General features: G+C 42.7%; 1 protein-coding gene and 1 long non-coding RNA gene across 2 annotated transcripts in view; both read left to right on the forward strand.

The window, feature by feature from the left end:
• Positions 1-937: 937 nt before the first annotated feature.
• LOC138142747 (endogenous retrovirus group K member 6 Gag polyprotein-like) lies at positions 938-2872 on the forward strand. Its single transcript, XM_069063817.1, has one exon. It carries the CDS (start codon positions 938-940, stop codon positions 2870-2872), a length of 1935 nt encoding a protein of 644 aa, XP_068919918.1.
• Positions 2873-4505: 1633 nt separating this feature from the next.
• Positions 4506-17365, forward strand: part of LOC138142725 (uncharacterized) — a 189797-nt gene continuing 176937 nt past the window's right edge. Inside the window, exon 1 of the long non-coding RNA XR_011163529.1 lies at positions 4506-5305. This is a non-coding gene — a long non-coding RNA (uncharacterized lncRNA). The remainder of the gene's footprint in view (positions 5306-17365) is intronic.

Genomic DNA, 17365 nt, shown 5'->3' on the forward strand with positions numbered 1-17365 from the left:
CAAAAAACCCATCTCTTTCTTCATTTGCACTGAAATTTCTACTGAGCAATCAGGGATAACCAAGTTTCACAAATTGGAAGAAAAGAGAAGCATTAATAAGTTTTTGGAACACATTTCATATTACTGTGTTCACCATGGTAAATGTATGTTCGCTTGGGAATGAATATTAGACTGAAACACATTTCTATCAGAAAATTGGAGTGTTATATCCTTATTGGACAAATAAAGCTGACTGTTTAGAATTTGATGGTTTATTGGCTCTAGAGTTTATAATTCTGGGCTTTGGAAGAGGTGGCATTAAATGCTTTGTCATTCCCAGAATTACCTTCAAGGAGGAAGAAATGACCAGTATGAAACTATCCATCATATCTTTTTTTACTTTAGAAACAAATTACAGGAATTCAGACATCATACATTAATTGAGACATGGTGATGAATTGAAAAAAAAAAGTACTGGATTGGGAGTTGTAAAGGGACCCTGCCCTGCCCCAGAGGCGGAGAAGAAGACTAGTATAACCAGGAGCCCATATATGGTGATAAATGCTGTTGGGACTGATGATTGGGCGAGAAGGGTCGGGAAGGGCTATAAAGGCCCTAGGGCGGAAGTAGAGGGGAGACGCGAGACGCGATGTAATCAGTGGAGAATAAACACCCCCCAAAAACTCCCTCCGCTCTCTGTCTGGTGATTGTTCCCCTCAAGGGGCCGGTGACGACCGAAGACCCGGATATGGGTAAGTAGGGGACCGTAGGGCAGGTGAGGATTCCACGGGCAGAGGGACCCCGGCATTCTGGCGCCCGAACAGGGACCTGACAGGGACCTGAACGCTTGGGCCCGGGGAGGACATCCCACCTAGCCAGCGGACGGTCTGCTAACTGCAGCTGGTCTGCGTTAGCCACCAGACAGCCTCGAGAAAAGGATTCTCGGGAAGAGGACAGTATGGGTTCAGGGCTTAGTATCCCTGTGTTTCGAGCGGAGGAGAAGGGGGTCTTGACCGCCCAGCTTTATAAGCTGTGCGCACAGCGGGGCGCTAAACTCCCTATAAAGACTTGCAGGCAGTTTATTGAGAAGGTTCTGGTGATCTGCCCCTGGGTGAAACCCTCGGGCTTACAGCCGCATAAGTGGCAGGCTGTAGGTCAACAGATGGCGTCTTATAATCAGACGTGCCCGGGGTTTTTGTCACCCGAAGTCTTCAGGGTCTTCAAAATCGTGGCGGCAGCGGTGACCACCCCAGATCCGCCCCCCCTGCCGTGCTCAGTTAGCACCCAGTGCGGTGCGTCTCTAGCGGGGTCAGACTCAGAGGGGTCCGGGGGCCATGAGGAATCTAAGGACGGGAACTGGAACTATCGCCCTAAATACCCGTGGGGGGACCTGGAAAAGGTTGCCCGAGAATCAGCCCCGGTGTTGAGCGAGTCAGAGGAAGAAGAGACAGCAAGGTTCCCCCCAGAAACCAGAAGGAGGAGAGAGAGGGCTCAGAATCCAGGTAAGGGGGTCCACCCAAGGGTGGCCGACGATCGGGAAGATGAAGGGTGGAGATCCCCCCTCCCTCCAGTCCCGTGCTCCTCTAAGATGGCGCCCCTGGAGACGCCGCATGTTGAAGGGTGGGGCCCTCTTCCGCCTCCTTCACGGAACCATGGAGGGCCCCTCCCGGAAGTCACGACACCCCCCTCTTACTGCCCTCAAGGGGCAGTCCCTCCGAGTGCGGGGGAAGGACTTTTGAGGCGGCGCCTCCGTCTGGCCGCAGAGGCGGGGGCGGAGGTTGACTTTGACTCCTGGGACATGTTCCCGATTTTGACTGATCCCTTGACGGGAGGTCTCACTCATGCCCCCATCCAATATAAGGCCCTGAAAGACTTTAAAGAAGCTGTGACCACATATGGCCCAGCCTCTCCCTATGTCAAGAAGCTGCTTGCCAATTTAGTTGCTGCCCACCCCTGGACGCCCGCTGATTTCGACGGGCTGGCGGTGGCTTGTCTGGAACCATCCACATACCTAGCCTACCAGGCGCAGCTTCGGAGAGAGGCCCGGCGAATTGCCCCGCTCAGACCTCAGAGGGCCCCACAAGATACGGAGGACTTGATTTGCGGGACGGGGCACTTTGCTAACCCGGCAGTCCAACTAGCCTATGGACATGCCGACCTGGACGATGTCCAGGAGGCCCATATGAGGGCTTGGGAGAAAGCCTCGGTTAGGGGCCAGGGGTCTGGGACCAAGCTGGTAGGGTTGAAACAGAGGCCCGGCCAGTCCCCTCTCTCCTTTGTTAATGAGGTCCAGGAGACTGTCCATCGATCCATCGGGGAGGGCAGAGCCATGGAACCGTTGATTAGACAACTGGTGAAGGAGGGCCTCTGCTCTCGGGAGGCGGCTGCCGTTAACGCACTGCCCTCCGATGCCCCTCTTTCTGACATAGTGGATAAGCTTATGGACCTGCCTCCAGACGACCCCTTAACACAGTCGGCTGCAACAGCCGCCTCCAGAGATAACGCACTGGTCCAAGCCCTAGAAAAGCTGGTTTTGACCAGTGCTGAGAGAGACAGTAACATCCTGGCAGCCGTCCAACGGCTTTCTTCTGACCCCGCCCGTGCGGCCAGTAAAGTTTGTTTTGGGTGTGGCCAGAGCGGCCATTTCAAGGCTCAATGCCACGCCGTTCCTCGCAAGAGCTCCCCCAAGTGTTTCGCATGTGGAAGGCCAGGTCACGTGGCTAAGTATTGCCGCCTCAAAAATCCGGCGTCCTCGCCTTTAAGGCCCTCAAGCACCCCCCCTGGGGATGCCCCGGATTCCATGGCTGCCACACAGGGAAACGGGGGGTGGAGGGGGACGACCGCCGTTCCCCCTCCGCAGCCCCCTCAGGCGGCCCGACCTCCCCGGTTCTGATGGCCCCTCCTCTTGGGACCCCCCCAAATCAGCCCTTCCACCTCCCTCCGGGGGGGCGAACACCTGTCCCTGCCTCTTGTCCCTTCTATCCCGCACTAGTTATTGGAGTGGAGGGCCTGGTTGATTTTATAACCCCTACGCAGACTGTTGAGTCTTCCAAGGATCCTGTGATTTTGCTTAATCCCCATGATTTTCCCACCCCCTTGCATAGTGGCCAGCTGCTTGGCAAGGCTTTACCCCTAGTTGACAAAGGAAGCGAGACCCACCCCAGCCTAAATTGGACGCATTGCATTTCCTCGACCCGCCCCTCTATGGTCGTTCTGGTTTCTGGTGTCCCCGTCCTCGGTCTGGTTGACACGGGTGCGGATTGCTCGGTTATTAACGCCGCCCAATGGCACAAGAACTGGCCCCTGACTCTCCCCACTCTAGATGTCAGAGGAGTAGGCGGGAGCAAAAGAGCCAAGCAGGCTGCCTGCCCCCTGCCATGGGCCATGGAAGACCTGGAGGGTTTCTTTACACCTTTGTGTTTGCCAGATCTCCCCTATGCCCTGTGGGGCAGGGACCTTCTTTCTCAGATGGGCATGTATTTGACAACCTCGGACCCCCCTCCGGGAAATGGGTCGGGGCCGCTGCCTTGAGCTTCGCCCCCCGTTTGACCGGGATAAATCCGGACCCGGTCTGGGTGGACCAGTGGCCCCTTACAGCTGAGAAGCTCACTGGCCTCCCCTATAACCCTACGGGACAGGCGATTGTTGAGCGGGCCAACCGCACCCTTAAGGTCGTGCTTGCCAAACAAAAGAGGGGAACTCCCCGCTCCGTCACACGTCAGGAGCTGGCTCAGGCAGTTTTTACTATGAACTTCCTACAAGTAAGAGAGGACGGGTCCACTGCGGCCCAGAGATTTTGGTCTTCCCACGCCCAGCCCACGCCGTCACTGGTACAACTCCCATCGCCTAGCCGCGCCCTGCCCGGCACAAAGGTGCTGTGGAAAGACCTTGAGGGCAATTGGCATGGCCCAGTGACGGTGGTGGAGCGCAAGCTCGGCCACCTCTCCTTCCGGCCCGAGGATGACGAGAAAGCAACCCCGCAATGGGTTCCTCTTCACAGAGTTAGGGATGTGGAATGACAGGGCTCCACCCCTCCTCCAAACGAGGGGTGAGAGGGAGTTTTGTGTTTTTGTGTCTTTCAGGCGCTGTGCTACTTCTGGGGATCCTGCTTCACTGCATAGGAGGGATGGCAGATGAGGAGCACCTGAGATGGGGCGTCCTGTCAGCCTTCCCGCGGCCGCTGCCGGTGACACATTCAGCTCAGACCTTCCCTCTCTTCTTCTCCTCGAACTCCTCCTTTGGTCTTCCGTCGTTGCCGTTTGATTGTACACCTTCTCCCCTCCTATTCCCTCGGCCAATGTCACGACTGGCAGGCCACTTAACTGGACTTGTCAGGATCCCAAACCGATCTTCGCAGGAAATTCCAGTAGCCAAGCAAGCGTGTCCTCACGCTTTCTCCAGTATGCGGATCCCGGAGCCACTGCCAACCCCTTTGACCTCTGGTTACTGTGCGGGGTGAATGGCTCCTACTCAGATGTTAGCCCCCTGGGGATGGTCAGTGGGGGACAGGTCGGGGTCGAGAATGGTACCTGGTCGGGGGTGGAGGGTGGCGATTCCCCGAGCTTTAACTTATCCGCATTTCATAGTAACGTTACACTGTCTCCTGGTTCACCCAGTGGGGTGGTTTGACCTCGTCCCTGTTAGTTTTTGTGCTTCTTCTTTTCCTTCTTTTGTGGTGTGTGTGCCGACTTCGACGGCAAAACCGTGGGTATATGCTTTTAACGCAGCGAGCATTGATGGCTGTGTCTCAGGGAGACGATCCCCAGGTCTGGTTTGAGGCATGGGGGGACGCTTGACACTCGGGGTAAGACGAGGCACCCTCCATGACGGGCAACTCCTCACTCCTCGGCCGCCTAAGACAGGGTCAAGAGTGTCTGATTCCTAGGACGGGTAAGGTTCGAGTGAGACAGAGGCGACCTAAGCCAGAGGCCCTCGCGCCAAGCGTCAGAACCCCGCCCTATGGCCACCGGGAGGATCTTCTACCCGAGCCCGCCTGTGCTTGGCTGCATTTCCTTTTAGTGCTCAGTTTGCTTTAAAGAAAAAAAGGGGGAGATTGTAAAGGGACCCTGCCCCGCCCCAGAGGCGGAGAAGAAGACTAGTATAACCAGGAGCCCATATATGGTGATAAATGCTGTTGGGACTGATGATTGGGCGAGAAGGGTCGGGAAGGGCTATAAAGTCCCTAGGGCGGAAGTAGAGGGGAGACGCGAGACACAAGACGCGATGTAATCAGTGGAGAATAAACACCCCCCAAAAACTCCCTCCGCTCTCTGTCTGGTGATTGTTCCCCTCAAGGGGCCGGTGACGACCGAAGACCCGGATATGGGTAAGTAGAGGACCTTAGGGCAGGTGAGGATTCCACGGGCAGAGGGACCCCGGCAGGGAGTCAAAGGCTTGGGTTTGAATTTGAGTTCTTTTGCTTACTCCCTGTGTTAATTTGGATAGGTCACAACCTTTCTTGGATTCTTTTTACTCTTCCATTTTTTAAAGGAACAGTTGTAAGAGATGACATGACTAAGATTCCTTCTAAGGTTTTGATTCTGGGATACTCTTGGAAAAAATGAAATCAGAGACAAAAGAACAAATTTCAAATTTCCAACCTTTTATTTACAATGTGTGAGAAGATGGACAGAGTTTCAGGATTTTTTTTCATCTGTTAAAATGGATAATCTTTTATAGTCTTATTCAAATCTTCTAATGCAGATTCATGTGTACAAAATTCCTAGAATGATATTCTTCTTCCTTGAAACTTCTTGAAATCCTTAGGTACAGGAGTATGTTAGAACCAGGTCAAACAATTTTCTTTGTGAGCACTACACCTCAGAAATCACCAAATGCTACAAATCATGGCTTTAATTATTGTTTTGTTTATTGCTTGTACTTCATAAATGGATAGAGAAAATGTTAATAGTGTAGATTAAACATAAAAGTCTGCTGTGCATATACATATGTATTTACATATATTTACATGTGACTTTTTAATTTTTATTTGGAGAGCTGATTGTTAGACATGCTGTTTGAGTGCTTCCACTGGGATATGAAATTACTTTGTTTTAGTTCATATTTATCTATCTTGTGCATGTTGACCTCCTCTCCAGCCCTCCAATAGGATGTAACCTCCTTGAAACTAGGGACCCTTTTGAATTTCTGTCTTCAGTACCAATCAGAGAGCCTACATTGTGAAAAGTGTTAGCTAAATCCTTTCTGCACAAAATTTAGTAAGTACTCTGCCAACTGTACCCATTTTCAATGCCACAAACTTGTAACTTCCCTAGTTGACCATTTTACAGAATCTCAGAATTGAAAGAAGCCAGCATATATCCAAATAAGAATACATTCCAAAGTATATCTGCCAATTGGTCATCAACCCTGTTTATGAAGTCTTCCAAGGAGAGGGAAGCCTCTGTGTCTCAATGCAGCTCATTACACTGTTGAATAGCTCTACTGAAGTTATTAGGACATTTGGAGATGTTTTCCCTACTTAGGTGACAAATAAAATGGCCTCTCTGCAGCTTCTACCCAGTTACTTTTTTCGTGGCCAGGTAGAACAGTTCTTTCTTCTAGCTTGACAAAAATTTACCAACAGTTATTTTGTCTTCCTACACCTGCAACCTTCCTTCTTTCACCCTACATATTATTTCTTTTCCAGGCTAAACATTCCAAATTTCATCAGTCAATCCTTTTTTGACATGAACCAGAGACCTTTAACTATCCCATTCATCCTCCTCTATATGCTATATAACTTACTAACACCTCTTCTAAATATGGTTCCCAGAAATTAAATAATTCTGATCTCATCCGACTACATTAAAGTACATCAAACTGATTCTTCTTTTTTCTTTGCAATTCACCTCCTCCCACACTCATCAATGCATTTACCAAAATCTTGTCTATTTTAACTGAGTACTATACTCTGCTCTTCACTCAGCCTCTAGGCTACTTCATCCACCTTGAAACTGGACTGGTGCAATTATCTTCTAACTGATCTTTTATTTTTCTTACTCTCCTCCCTAATCTCTTCTCTATTCTCCACACAACTGCTAAAATGAGCTTCACAAGACACAAATTGAACCCTGATCAACATTCTTCAGTGACTTACTATGATCAAGTGAGTTTTCATCCTAGCATTTAAATTTACTCACAATCTTGTTCTAACCTACTTTTCCCAGACATTTAATAACTACCTTTTTAAAGAAAAAAAAATCCCTATTGTTACAGAACCCTGAAATTCTCTCTCCCATCTTCCTTCTTTTATGCAAACTACCCCATATGTATGGAATGCACTCCTCAGACCCTACCTCTTTGAGTTCCTTCATTTCTTTGAGGTTTAGGGGTCACTTTCTATGTGAAATCTTTCCTTCTCTACCTCTTCCAATTTTAATACTCTGCTCAAATTATATTGTGTATATGTCTTATACCAGTTAATTTTAAGAATTACAACTAAGTATTTTTGCTTTTCTTATTTATTTACTAATAGTTCTAGAGTGATATGGTTTTATTTTGGAAATTAGATTCTCATGTCAAATCACTTTGGAAGTCTTGGAAGGGGCAAAGCATATTGCCAAACAAAACTAGGTGGTGATTTTTCACTATCAGTTCATCATTGCTGAATCTTTTTTTTTTTTTAAAGCAATTGGGGTTAAGTAACTTGCTCAAGGTTACATGGCCAGTTATTATTTCTGGGTGTGGTTACTTGAGCCCGGATTTGATCCAGGTCATCCCGACACTGGAGCCGGTGCTCTTACTCGCTGAGCCACCTGGCTGCCCCTAAGCAATCGGGCTTAAGTAACTTGCTCAAGGTTACACGGCCAGGTGTTTCTGGGTGGTTGCTAAGTGTCTGAGCCCGGGATTCGATCTCCAGGTCTTCTCAACACTGGAGCCGGTGCTCTTACTCGCTGTGCTACCTGGCCGTCCCCATCGTTGCTGAATCTATTGCACAACTAAGTATAGTTTCATATTATTCAGTGTTCTCACATCATGCTCAATTGAACCATCTTAAAAAAAGAAGTTTTTAATATCATATTTGAATTTGGCCCATGAGCTATTATTGACATAGCATTTCTATTATTGCTCTCATACCACCCTCCCACACATGGAAACAATCTGCCACTTGCTATTTTTCTCTGAGGAAAGTGTTATCGCTGTTACTTCTGATCTTCCTAGGATTGCAACTGTCACCCACATGCTAGGAACCACTTCCAGAGAGCACCAGGAGGCTAGTCACTGTACCCTAGAAATATCGAAACAATGTTTTCCCAGTTCCATAGCAGGTCTTTGATATAAATTAGGTACTCAACATTCTCACAGCATCAAATCATTGAGGTGATAAGATCATACAGTTTAATGGTAGAGCCATCTATAACAGTTGAAATCATCCATGTTACTTCCCCATTATTTTTAGGGATGAGGAAAATAAAGCTCAAAAAGCCTCGATGACTTTTCCCAAGGGCACATATGTACTAACAGAACTAAGACTCATACTCAGTATCTTTTATACAATGCTATAACTGCTCATTGATTCAGTCTTCTCCTTTGCTTTCTATATTCAGTTGATTATCAAATCATTTAAAAGTTTGTTGGAAATATTTTCCTGAATAGCTGCTCATCTCATTCCTGTTGCCACCCCCCAGAAATTAGTGAGGCAAAAGGATTTCTCCCTCAGTATTCTTACTGGCAGTGTGATAAAAGAACTGTGTTGGGGAAGAAGTTCTGACTCAAACTTCTTGATATGATATCAGTTTGTGAGAGAAAGCTGTCTATCCACTTGTCGTCTTCTGACTTATTCCACAACTTTATATGTTTTGGTCCCAAATGCATGTCCAAGCACTTCATTATTTGTAATCTCCCATTCACTGTAATGCGATGATAAAAACTTTGCTATGACATTAACCAGAGACATTTAACCATTGCATTCACTACTATGGTATGATAAGAGGACACTGCATCAGACTCTATTTTGAGTTTTCAGCCATTGTTTTTGGAAACTCAAAGATTATAACAACTGTAAAATCAAGATTAGGAAAGAAGTTTCAGCTTTTGATTTGACCAACTGGAACATGTCCATATTTTCCTCCTTCTGTTACTTGTTCCCAAAGATTTATACCCTTATCATCCTTTTTTGCTTTCTGTAAAAATTCACTTTTCTATGCTACTTATGCATTCAAATTCTGTATAAGGTTACTGAAGCTGATAGGCTCTCTGACTTTTCATACAGATAAACCTGTCCTCTGAGCATAAATAAGATCTGCAGAAAACTATTTCTGGAATGTTGGTTTGATGGCAACAGTAACTAATAAATGGAGTCTGATAATTTTTATCACATTAACAATGAACAACTAGATAAATGATAGCCTTCTAGTATTAAGCACCATCCCTTGCTTGTATAACTGCCCAACAAATTGTTATTAATTGCTGAATAGTATTGACTCAACACAAGTACTTAAGGTTGGGGGTGAGTATAAGAAAAACTGAATTTTTGTCATGTTTGCTTCTTTCCATCATTACTTAACTGGTAAGAACCTGTTTACCTTTTCCCAAGCCTTCTTTTCTATATCCCATTGTACTCTTGAGCTGGGCTAGAGGTAAAAGGGTGTTGGACATATCCCAATAACTTGCAACTATATGTACAGAAAGGCACAATAATCAAAGAAGTTAATGTGGCCAGGAAGTTTAAACTAGAAAGTGTGGAACAGAACAGAGGAACCATTCTAATGCTTAGACAAGAGATAAAAATGAGAAGGGAGAGGTAGGAGTTTGAAATTTCTTGCTAGCTGTTGATCTTGGAAGAATCAGTGTCTACCTACCTCAAAGGATTATTGTAAAGATTAAATGAAGTAGTTTTTAATATTTATCTGTGTCTAGTCATTTCTACTATGTTATGAGATCTTTGAAGGTAAAGATAGTGTCTTATACCTATATCCAGCTTCCCCTCATTCAAATTTTCAGGAAAGGTAATTATTATTGCACATCTTTAAATTTAGGTTCTTTTCCTTTATTTTAAGGCCTGGTTCTTCCTATATTATTACACAGTGTGCAGTGACCACTCTTGGACTTGTGAGAAATAACTTCTTATGCCCAAATGGACACAGTAAGTTAGACAGACTCAGGATGAGTGAAACAGTTACAACTTAAATAATGTTCCTGCAGGGAGAGGGTATGGGACTCGAGATGAGCACACACACATACTACAGAAGTGAGAGCAAGCCTTATGTCCATATTTCCAGCTGCAAGTCCTTCCTAGATGATTCTCATTGGTAGGAGCCAGCATAATTCAAAGACTTCCAGGAACACCTACTACATGTTCCCCTTGATATGTACCCCTGCTTGCCTCATGCATTGCGTGTTCAAAAATGGTGCTTAACTCCTCTGGGGCTTGGAAGTTAATATACATCAGCCTTATTAAGTATGCCCAGTAGAGTTTATCTTTGACCTTTACCACACTTTTGCTCTTGGAAATCCCCAGCTGCTTCTTAGAACTCCCCTCCCCTAAGATGCTTCCTCTTTGTCACCCAGTCTCCTAATATGGAAACAATAATTTCTCACTTCTCACGGACTCAAGCCCAATACTGATAAACAGAAAAGCTTAAACCTGCTCTATTTTTTTCCTACATGGTATAAGACTTGGTAGGCCATTTCTCCAAGGAGTTTACCATATTTATGCTTAATTTATCACAAACAACCAATGGACTTTAGCCATATACTCAGCTCTCAGTTCAAGGGACCTACCAGCCTGAGACTCCCCGATTATCAGGCATGTGTCACCATGGCTGGCTGAATATATGTTAATGAAGTTTGCATATTCAAAAATATGTGTGGGGAGTGTTATTATTATTATTATTATTATTATTTCTTCTTTCCCTCCAAAATAACTTTTCTTCAGGATTTTTTATTTTATTTTTTCTGGATGTTTGAGTGGGAGATTAGAGATAAGGAAGTACTTGGATATGTATTTGGGACCAAAACACATAGAGATGTGAAATAAGTCAGAACATAAGAAGTGGGAAGATAGCTTTCTCTCAAATTGAAAATAGAGGACCAGATCAGGGACACTGTAACTTTTCTAATTCCATTTAATATTTTTCCTCATACCTTTAGACCACATGAACACCACAAGGAGATGAATTCTGTCAGTAAATGTATTTATTCAATTAAGGAAAAATTGACAATGACATTCTTGCAATTGGATTACAGAAATGCTCAAGTATTTCTATAAAGCAGAATGTCCTAAGATGTGTGAGGGAAAGAAATAAAGATAGACTGCTGAATCATACTGACAATGACACAGATTTAATTTTGGGTGCTCCTGGCATACTTGAGGAGAAACATGATCCTTCTGCTGGGTTTGTAGTCAGGCATCTCTCACGACATGTATTTTGGGAAAAATCAGGAATTAGAACAAATCTACTTGTTCTTAGCAAAATTCAGAAGTTATTGAAATTCTCATAGCAGTTGAACTTCATGTAGATATGAAAATGTCATATGCAAATCACACAGGCAGAGTAGTAAAATTGATTCTGCACTGAAGTTTTGGAATGGTCATGGGATTTATACAATCTCCAATCTCCTTCCCTGAGGATATAGATTGTAAGATTTAAGGGGACCCTGATAAGTAGTTGAATATATGCTTCTATCTCCAGGCAAGATTGCTTCCGGCTTCTATCTGCTTTTCGAATGCTTTAAGGTTTTGATGGCTTCTAGATTTTCCTAACTCGGTAATCTTTCTCAGACACATATGCCTCCTTTGTATGAATTAGCTATTGTGCTTTTCTTGGGTTTTGCTTTTTTAAATAAATGTATTGTAAATAGGAAAAATAGCAATAACAGTACCTGGCAATTTTGGATCACTTCACAATTCACAAAATATCTTCACATTTATGATCTTATTTCATCTGCGGATCAGTAGCCCCGGTAAGCCAATTTGTTGATCAATCCAGTAATTAGCTTGAATTTATTATGTGCCTGCTTTGTATCCTAGGATACAAAGACAAAAATGGGACATTTTTTCCCCTGAAAGAACCTAAATTCTATAGTAGTGAAAAACATATACATTTTTGTTATATGATATAATATATAATATAAACAAATACACAGTAGGTACCAAATAATTTCAAGAGGGTAGCATTAGTAGAACTAGCAGGCCAGGAAAAGAATTTTGTGGAATTTGCCCTTAAATTTGAAGGGAATTCAGGATTTTAAGAGATGGAGGTGCATTCCAAGCACAGGGGTAAGCTTAGGTGAAGACTGATAGGATAGATATTACGTAGAAAGATCAGGTAGGGGAGTTTGATGGACCATAAAGTTCAAGCCAGGTAAACAAACATGGTAAAAGAACTTAAGTGACTTCCTCAGGACCAATAGCCATCTTCAGCTAATTATGAATGACTGAAGATATTCACTGTTAATAACTGGAAAAATATAGACTAGAATCTCTTGACTACAGGTATCCTATGAGGGGTCATGGTAGAAAAGTAAGAAAAGTGTGAAAGTAGTATAGCCAGATGAGAAATGAGATGTTCTGAGTTTTCTCCTGCAGTGCAGGCTTTGGAGTTCATGGCTGCATCCTCCAGTGGGGACAGAAGATGGTGATGTGATGTAGTACCAAGAATTATGGTATGTTGAAGTTTGTGAGGTTTTCCCAATAATGAGATTCCTGGTTCATGGACTCCTCAAAATCTATCCATGGCCCTTATTAATAACACTTGATCTTAGTAAATAAGCTAAAATTCACTCAAAATGTTTTCTTAGCACTTCATGTATTTGGATGTCTTATCTAAGATAGCCCAGCAGAGAATTTCCAGGATTTAAGACAGGTTCTAATACAAATGACCAATATTTAGGTGATTCAGGCTTTCTTTCATTGGGGTTCCAGGTCTAAGGTAGATAATTTTCCATTTATACTCTACATACATAGTATGCATACACATAAAATGCACATACACATATACTTCATTAAAATGCATATACCTCATTTTCTTTGACTTCTCTAATCCCTGAAAAACACTTAGGCCTATAATGACTTCTAGCCTGTAGGGAACTAACAGCCACCTCCTGTTCCCTGGAATCTTTCCCTCCTAGTACTAGTTAATCTTGTACTCTCTCAGGTGGTTGACTTTTCTATACTGGCCAGAAGTTATCATCCATTAAACCATCTGTGTTACTTCAGTCACTACAACCTTGGTATGCTCTGCCTTGCCTTTCACTTTACTCCTGTCCTTTGGATAAGAGATGAAAGCAAAATGGCTAGTTTTTCAAAGTTAGTAGAAGTTATGGTTAAAATATATACTTTTAATGATTTAGTATAGTAGCAAAAGTTTCAATGAACTATTCCTTTCATAAAATTGGGGAATCTCTTCCCAGAAATACAAATACCTTCCTCCAGTGGAAAGAGTGGAACATGTAGGTGTCACATAAGGATGGCATATATGTAAGGAATGCATATGGCCAGCATACATGGTATATAGCCATCATGTATGCTTAGGGCACATACATGTGAAACACGTATAGACGGCATACAAGTTTGGAGGAATTATGCATTACTTCTGAAAATTCAGGACTGCTATTACGTTCTAGGTTCATCATTGTACTTCTCCGTGAGTCTGCTCCCTACTGGTGTCCTGTTATATCTTTGCTCCTCCCTTTTTTGTCTGTGTTCCTCTCTATTTCCTACTGGTTTTACCTATTAGGACTGTGATCTCGTATTCAGCTGAGACATTGATGTTTGCCCTTAAGAAGAGTAGCTCACTTTAACATCTCTTTTATTTAGTTTATATTCCAGATACTAAGCCATACATAGCTCTTATTAGGAGAGGCAAACCTTAACACAGTTCTCTTACATATTAGGTTCCAGAGTATTAGCTACAGGGTCCCATTCATTCATAAGACCATTGATTTTGAGCTAGAGGCCACCTTAAAAGCTACTTAATACAGCACTTTACAGATGAGGAAAATGAATCCCAGAGTGGTGAAATGACTTACCAAAGTCACACAGATAGAAAGTGGTACTCCTGATTCAATGTCATTTGACTCTAATTTTGGTAGTTTACCACATTTCTTTTCTCTTTGCAGCCCAAACCAGCCAGCTAGTTGACTAGAGCCCTTAGGCATTTAGTCTATCTCTGAAACTGTTTCTACTAGCAGGATCATTATGTTCTCTCTCCTTTAAAATAAAAGGGATTTCCTTTTTAATAAGGTTTTCCTTTTAGTCCCACCCTAGAACCAAACCATTTGATACTTCGTCACCTGTGTGATGAGCACAAAAACTCCAAATGCCATAATTCTGTATAGATCAAGCCACTCTTACTCTACTATAGATGAGGTATTGACAACAGGATCAAAGATCTAGAACTGGAAAGGGTCTCAGAGTCCAAACTCCTCATGTTACCGAACAAGAAACTGAGACCCAGGGAAGATAAGTGAAATACTTGCACAAATAAATATTTTTGACTTGTTATTAATTAGTTTGATATTATTTTAGCTTCTTCAGGATATCCTGTTATTATACTGCCTTGTCTGTCCTGTATAATGATAACTCACATTTGAAAGCAAAGGTTTTCAAAGCAAATTCTTCACCATAACCTCATGAGATATACAGAGCAAATACTATCATTCTAATTTTACAGATGGGTAAACTAAGACTCTAAGAGGTTAAATGATATGCCCATAATTACTACCAATAAGATCTTGTGACCTTACTGAGATCAGAGGAAGAGTATTAGAGTGTAACATAACAAATAAGGATTTGTCCAAAGTCTTTGTTTTTGCACACAGGTTTTTTTGTTTTCTTTTTATATTCACACAGAGAAAATTCTTGTTTCTGAAAAGCAAATATCATTCTTCCAGAGTGAATATTTTGAAACAATAGAATTGTTTCAAAATAACATTCTTGAACATGTATTTTGTCTGAGAACATAGTTTTCAAGGGATTTCAAAATTATCTCAGCTGGGCAGGGGTTATAGATAGCATCTCCAGACTTAATGCCAACTCATAATTGGAATTGGCTTAAAATTGACCACAAAGACATTCATTTGAAGACTGATAAATTTCAAAACAAAAAACAAAAAACAAAAGCAGGATCATTATTTTCCCCCTCCCTCAGACCAGCCTTTCTCTAACTTCCCTATTTCTGTCAAGGTCACAATCCTTTTTTGTCACCCAGGTGATCTTCATTTTTTCATTCTCTCTCATCCATCACATCCTTTGAATTACAAAGTCTTGTGAACTCTGCTTCCACAATATCTCTCATACCTGTCCACTCCTCTCTTTTTGTGTGGTTACCACTCTAATTTGGACCTCTTAAACTGTCACTTGGATTACGTATTTTCCTTCTAATTGGTATCTATGACTAATTTCCTCTATATCTAATTTATTTTCTCCATAATTTCCAAAGGGATATTTCTAAAGTGTGGGTCTACTCATGTTACTTCCCTACTCCCAAACCTCCAAAGACTTTTTTTAATTGTTCCAATATAAAGCTACAGACCTCTGTGTTTGGCATTTAAAGGCCTCCAACCTACCTTTCCAGACATAATGCACATTACCTTCCTCTCCACACCCTGTGATCTAATCAAACTGACATAATTTCTTTCTCTCACACACAGCATTTCATATTCTGTCTTTATGCCTTTGTGCAGGGATCTCTGCCAGGGCTATGCTGGAGTCTGGTCAAACATGCTCTCAAGAGATAATTGTTAAATTTTCAGTGTAAGCATTTACACATTGGAAATTGGCAAAGGCTATAGATCAGTGCTTGATTTGTTTTGGTGATTGGCCAGACTCAAGAAAGTGATGGAAAAATTATAATAATGCAAATTAAGTTTTAAAATGTGTCCTGTATACATTTTTTTTTTGGAAAGCCAGTTGTTAAATATTTACCTGCACATGCCTGGCTACCCTGCATACTTCAAATGTGCTCATTTTTCAGCTTTATTTTTTCAAATCCTTACCTTCTTTCTAGGTTCTCTTTATGTGCCATGTCCTATATAAATAGTCAACAATAAAGCAATAAACATTTATTAAGCACTTACTATGTACCAAGCACTTTGCCAAGTACTAGGACTATACATATGAAAAAGAAAACCAGCTCAAGGAGCTTACAGTTTAATGGGGGAAGTATACAAAAGGAAGCTGGAAAGGGGGAGGGAGGTTTGATGGAAAAGTAAAAAGGAGAGCAATCTTTCACCACACACTAGCCACTAGTGCATCCTCTCTCCACATTGCTTTTTATTTATCATAGGATTATAGATTTAGAGCTAGAAGGGACCTTAGGGCATCTTAGAGTTTAGGGAACTGAAGTACTAAGAGAAGTTAGGTGACTTGCTAAGGTCACACAGCTATTAAATGCCTGAAGTGGGATCCAAATCCGGATTTTCTTGAATCTTTTAGCATTTTATACTTCTATCCATTAACAACCCACCCCCCTCCACTGCCTCTATTATTTTGTTTCTATTTTGCCTTTATTTTTCTTTGTTTATATTGTTTACACCTAAAGCTCCTCAAATACAAATGATTTTTTTTCTTTTTATCCTTACAAATTACTATAATGCTCTGGTAATCATAGGTGCCAAATAAATAGTTATTGATGATCTATACAGCACTTTACAATTTCTAAAACGTTTTGTTAAAACAACCCTAAGATAGGTTATAATAGGATTTCCTATATATATATATTGGCTTTTTTGGAAAGGGAATGTGGGGCAATCGGGGTTAAGTGACTTGCCCAAGGTCACACAGCTTGCAAGTGTTAAGTATCTGAGGCCAGATTTGAATTCAGATCCTCCTGACTCCAGGGTTGCTGCTCTATTCACTGTGCCACCTAGCTGCCCTAATAATTTTTCTTAATGTGGGCATGCTCTTGAATGATTCTTCCAACAAAATGACCACTGAGAGATAGCCTAGGAGTTATCTGCATTAGTAGTGTTCCCCTACCATGGATTTCCAGGGTTGTAGTACTTATATTTGATACCAGATTGTACAGTGGTCAGAATATTGGGTCTGAGTTCAAATCAGCTTTAGATGGTTTCCCGCTGCACAATCATGGAGAAGTCACTTAACTGCTATCTGCCTCAGTTTCCTTGATTGTAAAATGTAAAATAACTGTAAAATATAACCTTCCTCAGGGCCATTGTGACAGTCAAATGAGATGACATTTGTAAAGCATTTAGTACAGTGCTTGGCTATAGTAGATTCTTTCTTTATCCTCCTTCCCTTCTTCCTACCTTCCCTCTCTTATTCTTTCCTTCTTCCATCCCTCCATCCCTCCCTCCCTCCCTCCCTCTTTCCCTTCCTTCCTTCCTTCCTTCCTTTCTTCCTTCCTTCCTTCCTTCCTTCCTTCCTTCCTTCCTTCCTTCCTTCCTTCCTTCCTTCCTTCCTTCCTTCCTTCCTTCCTTC

Source organism: Petaurus breviceps, unplaced genomic scaffold (genome assembly GCF_028583685.1).
Source record: "Petaurus breviceps papuanus isolate PSGF00001 unplaced genomic scaffold, PetGlider_PUasm1.0 90602, whole genome shotgun sequence".
Classification (NCBI taxonomy): Eukaryota; Metazoa; Chordata; class Mammalia; order Diprotodontia; family Petauridae; genus Petaurus; species Petaurus breviceps.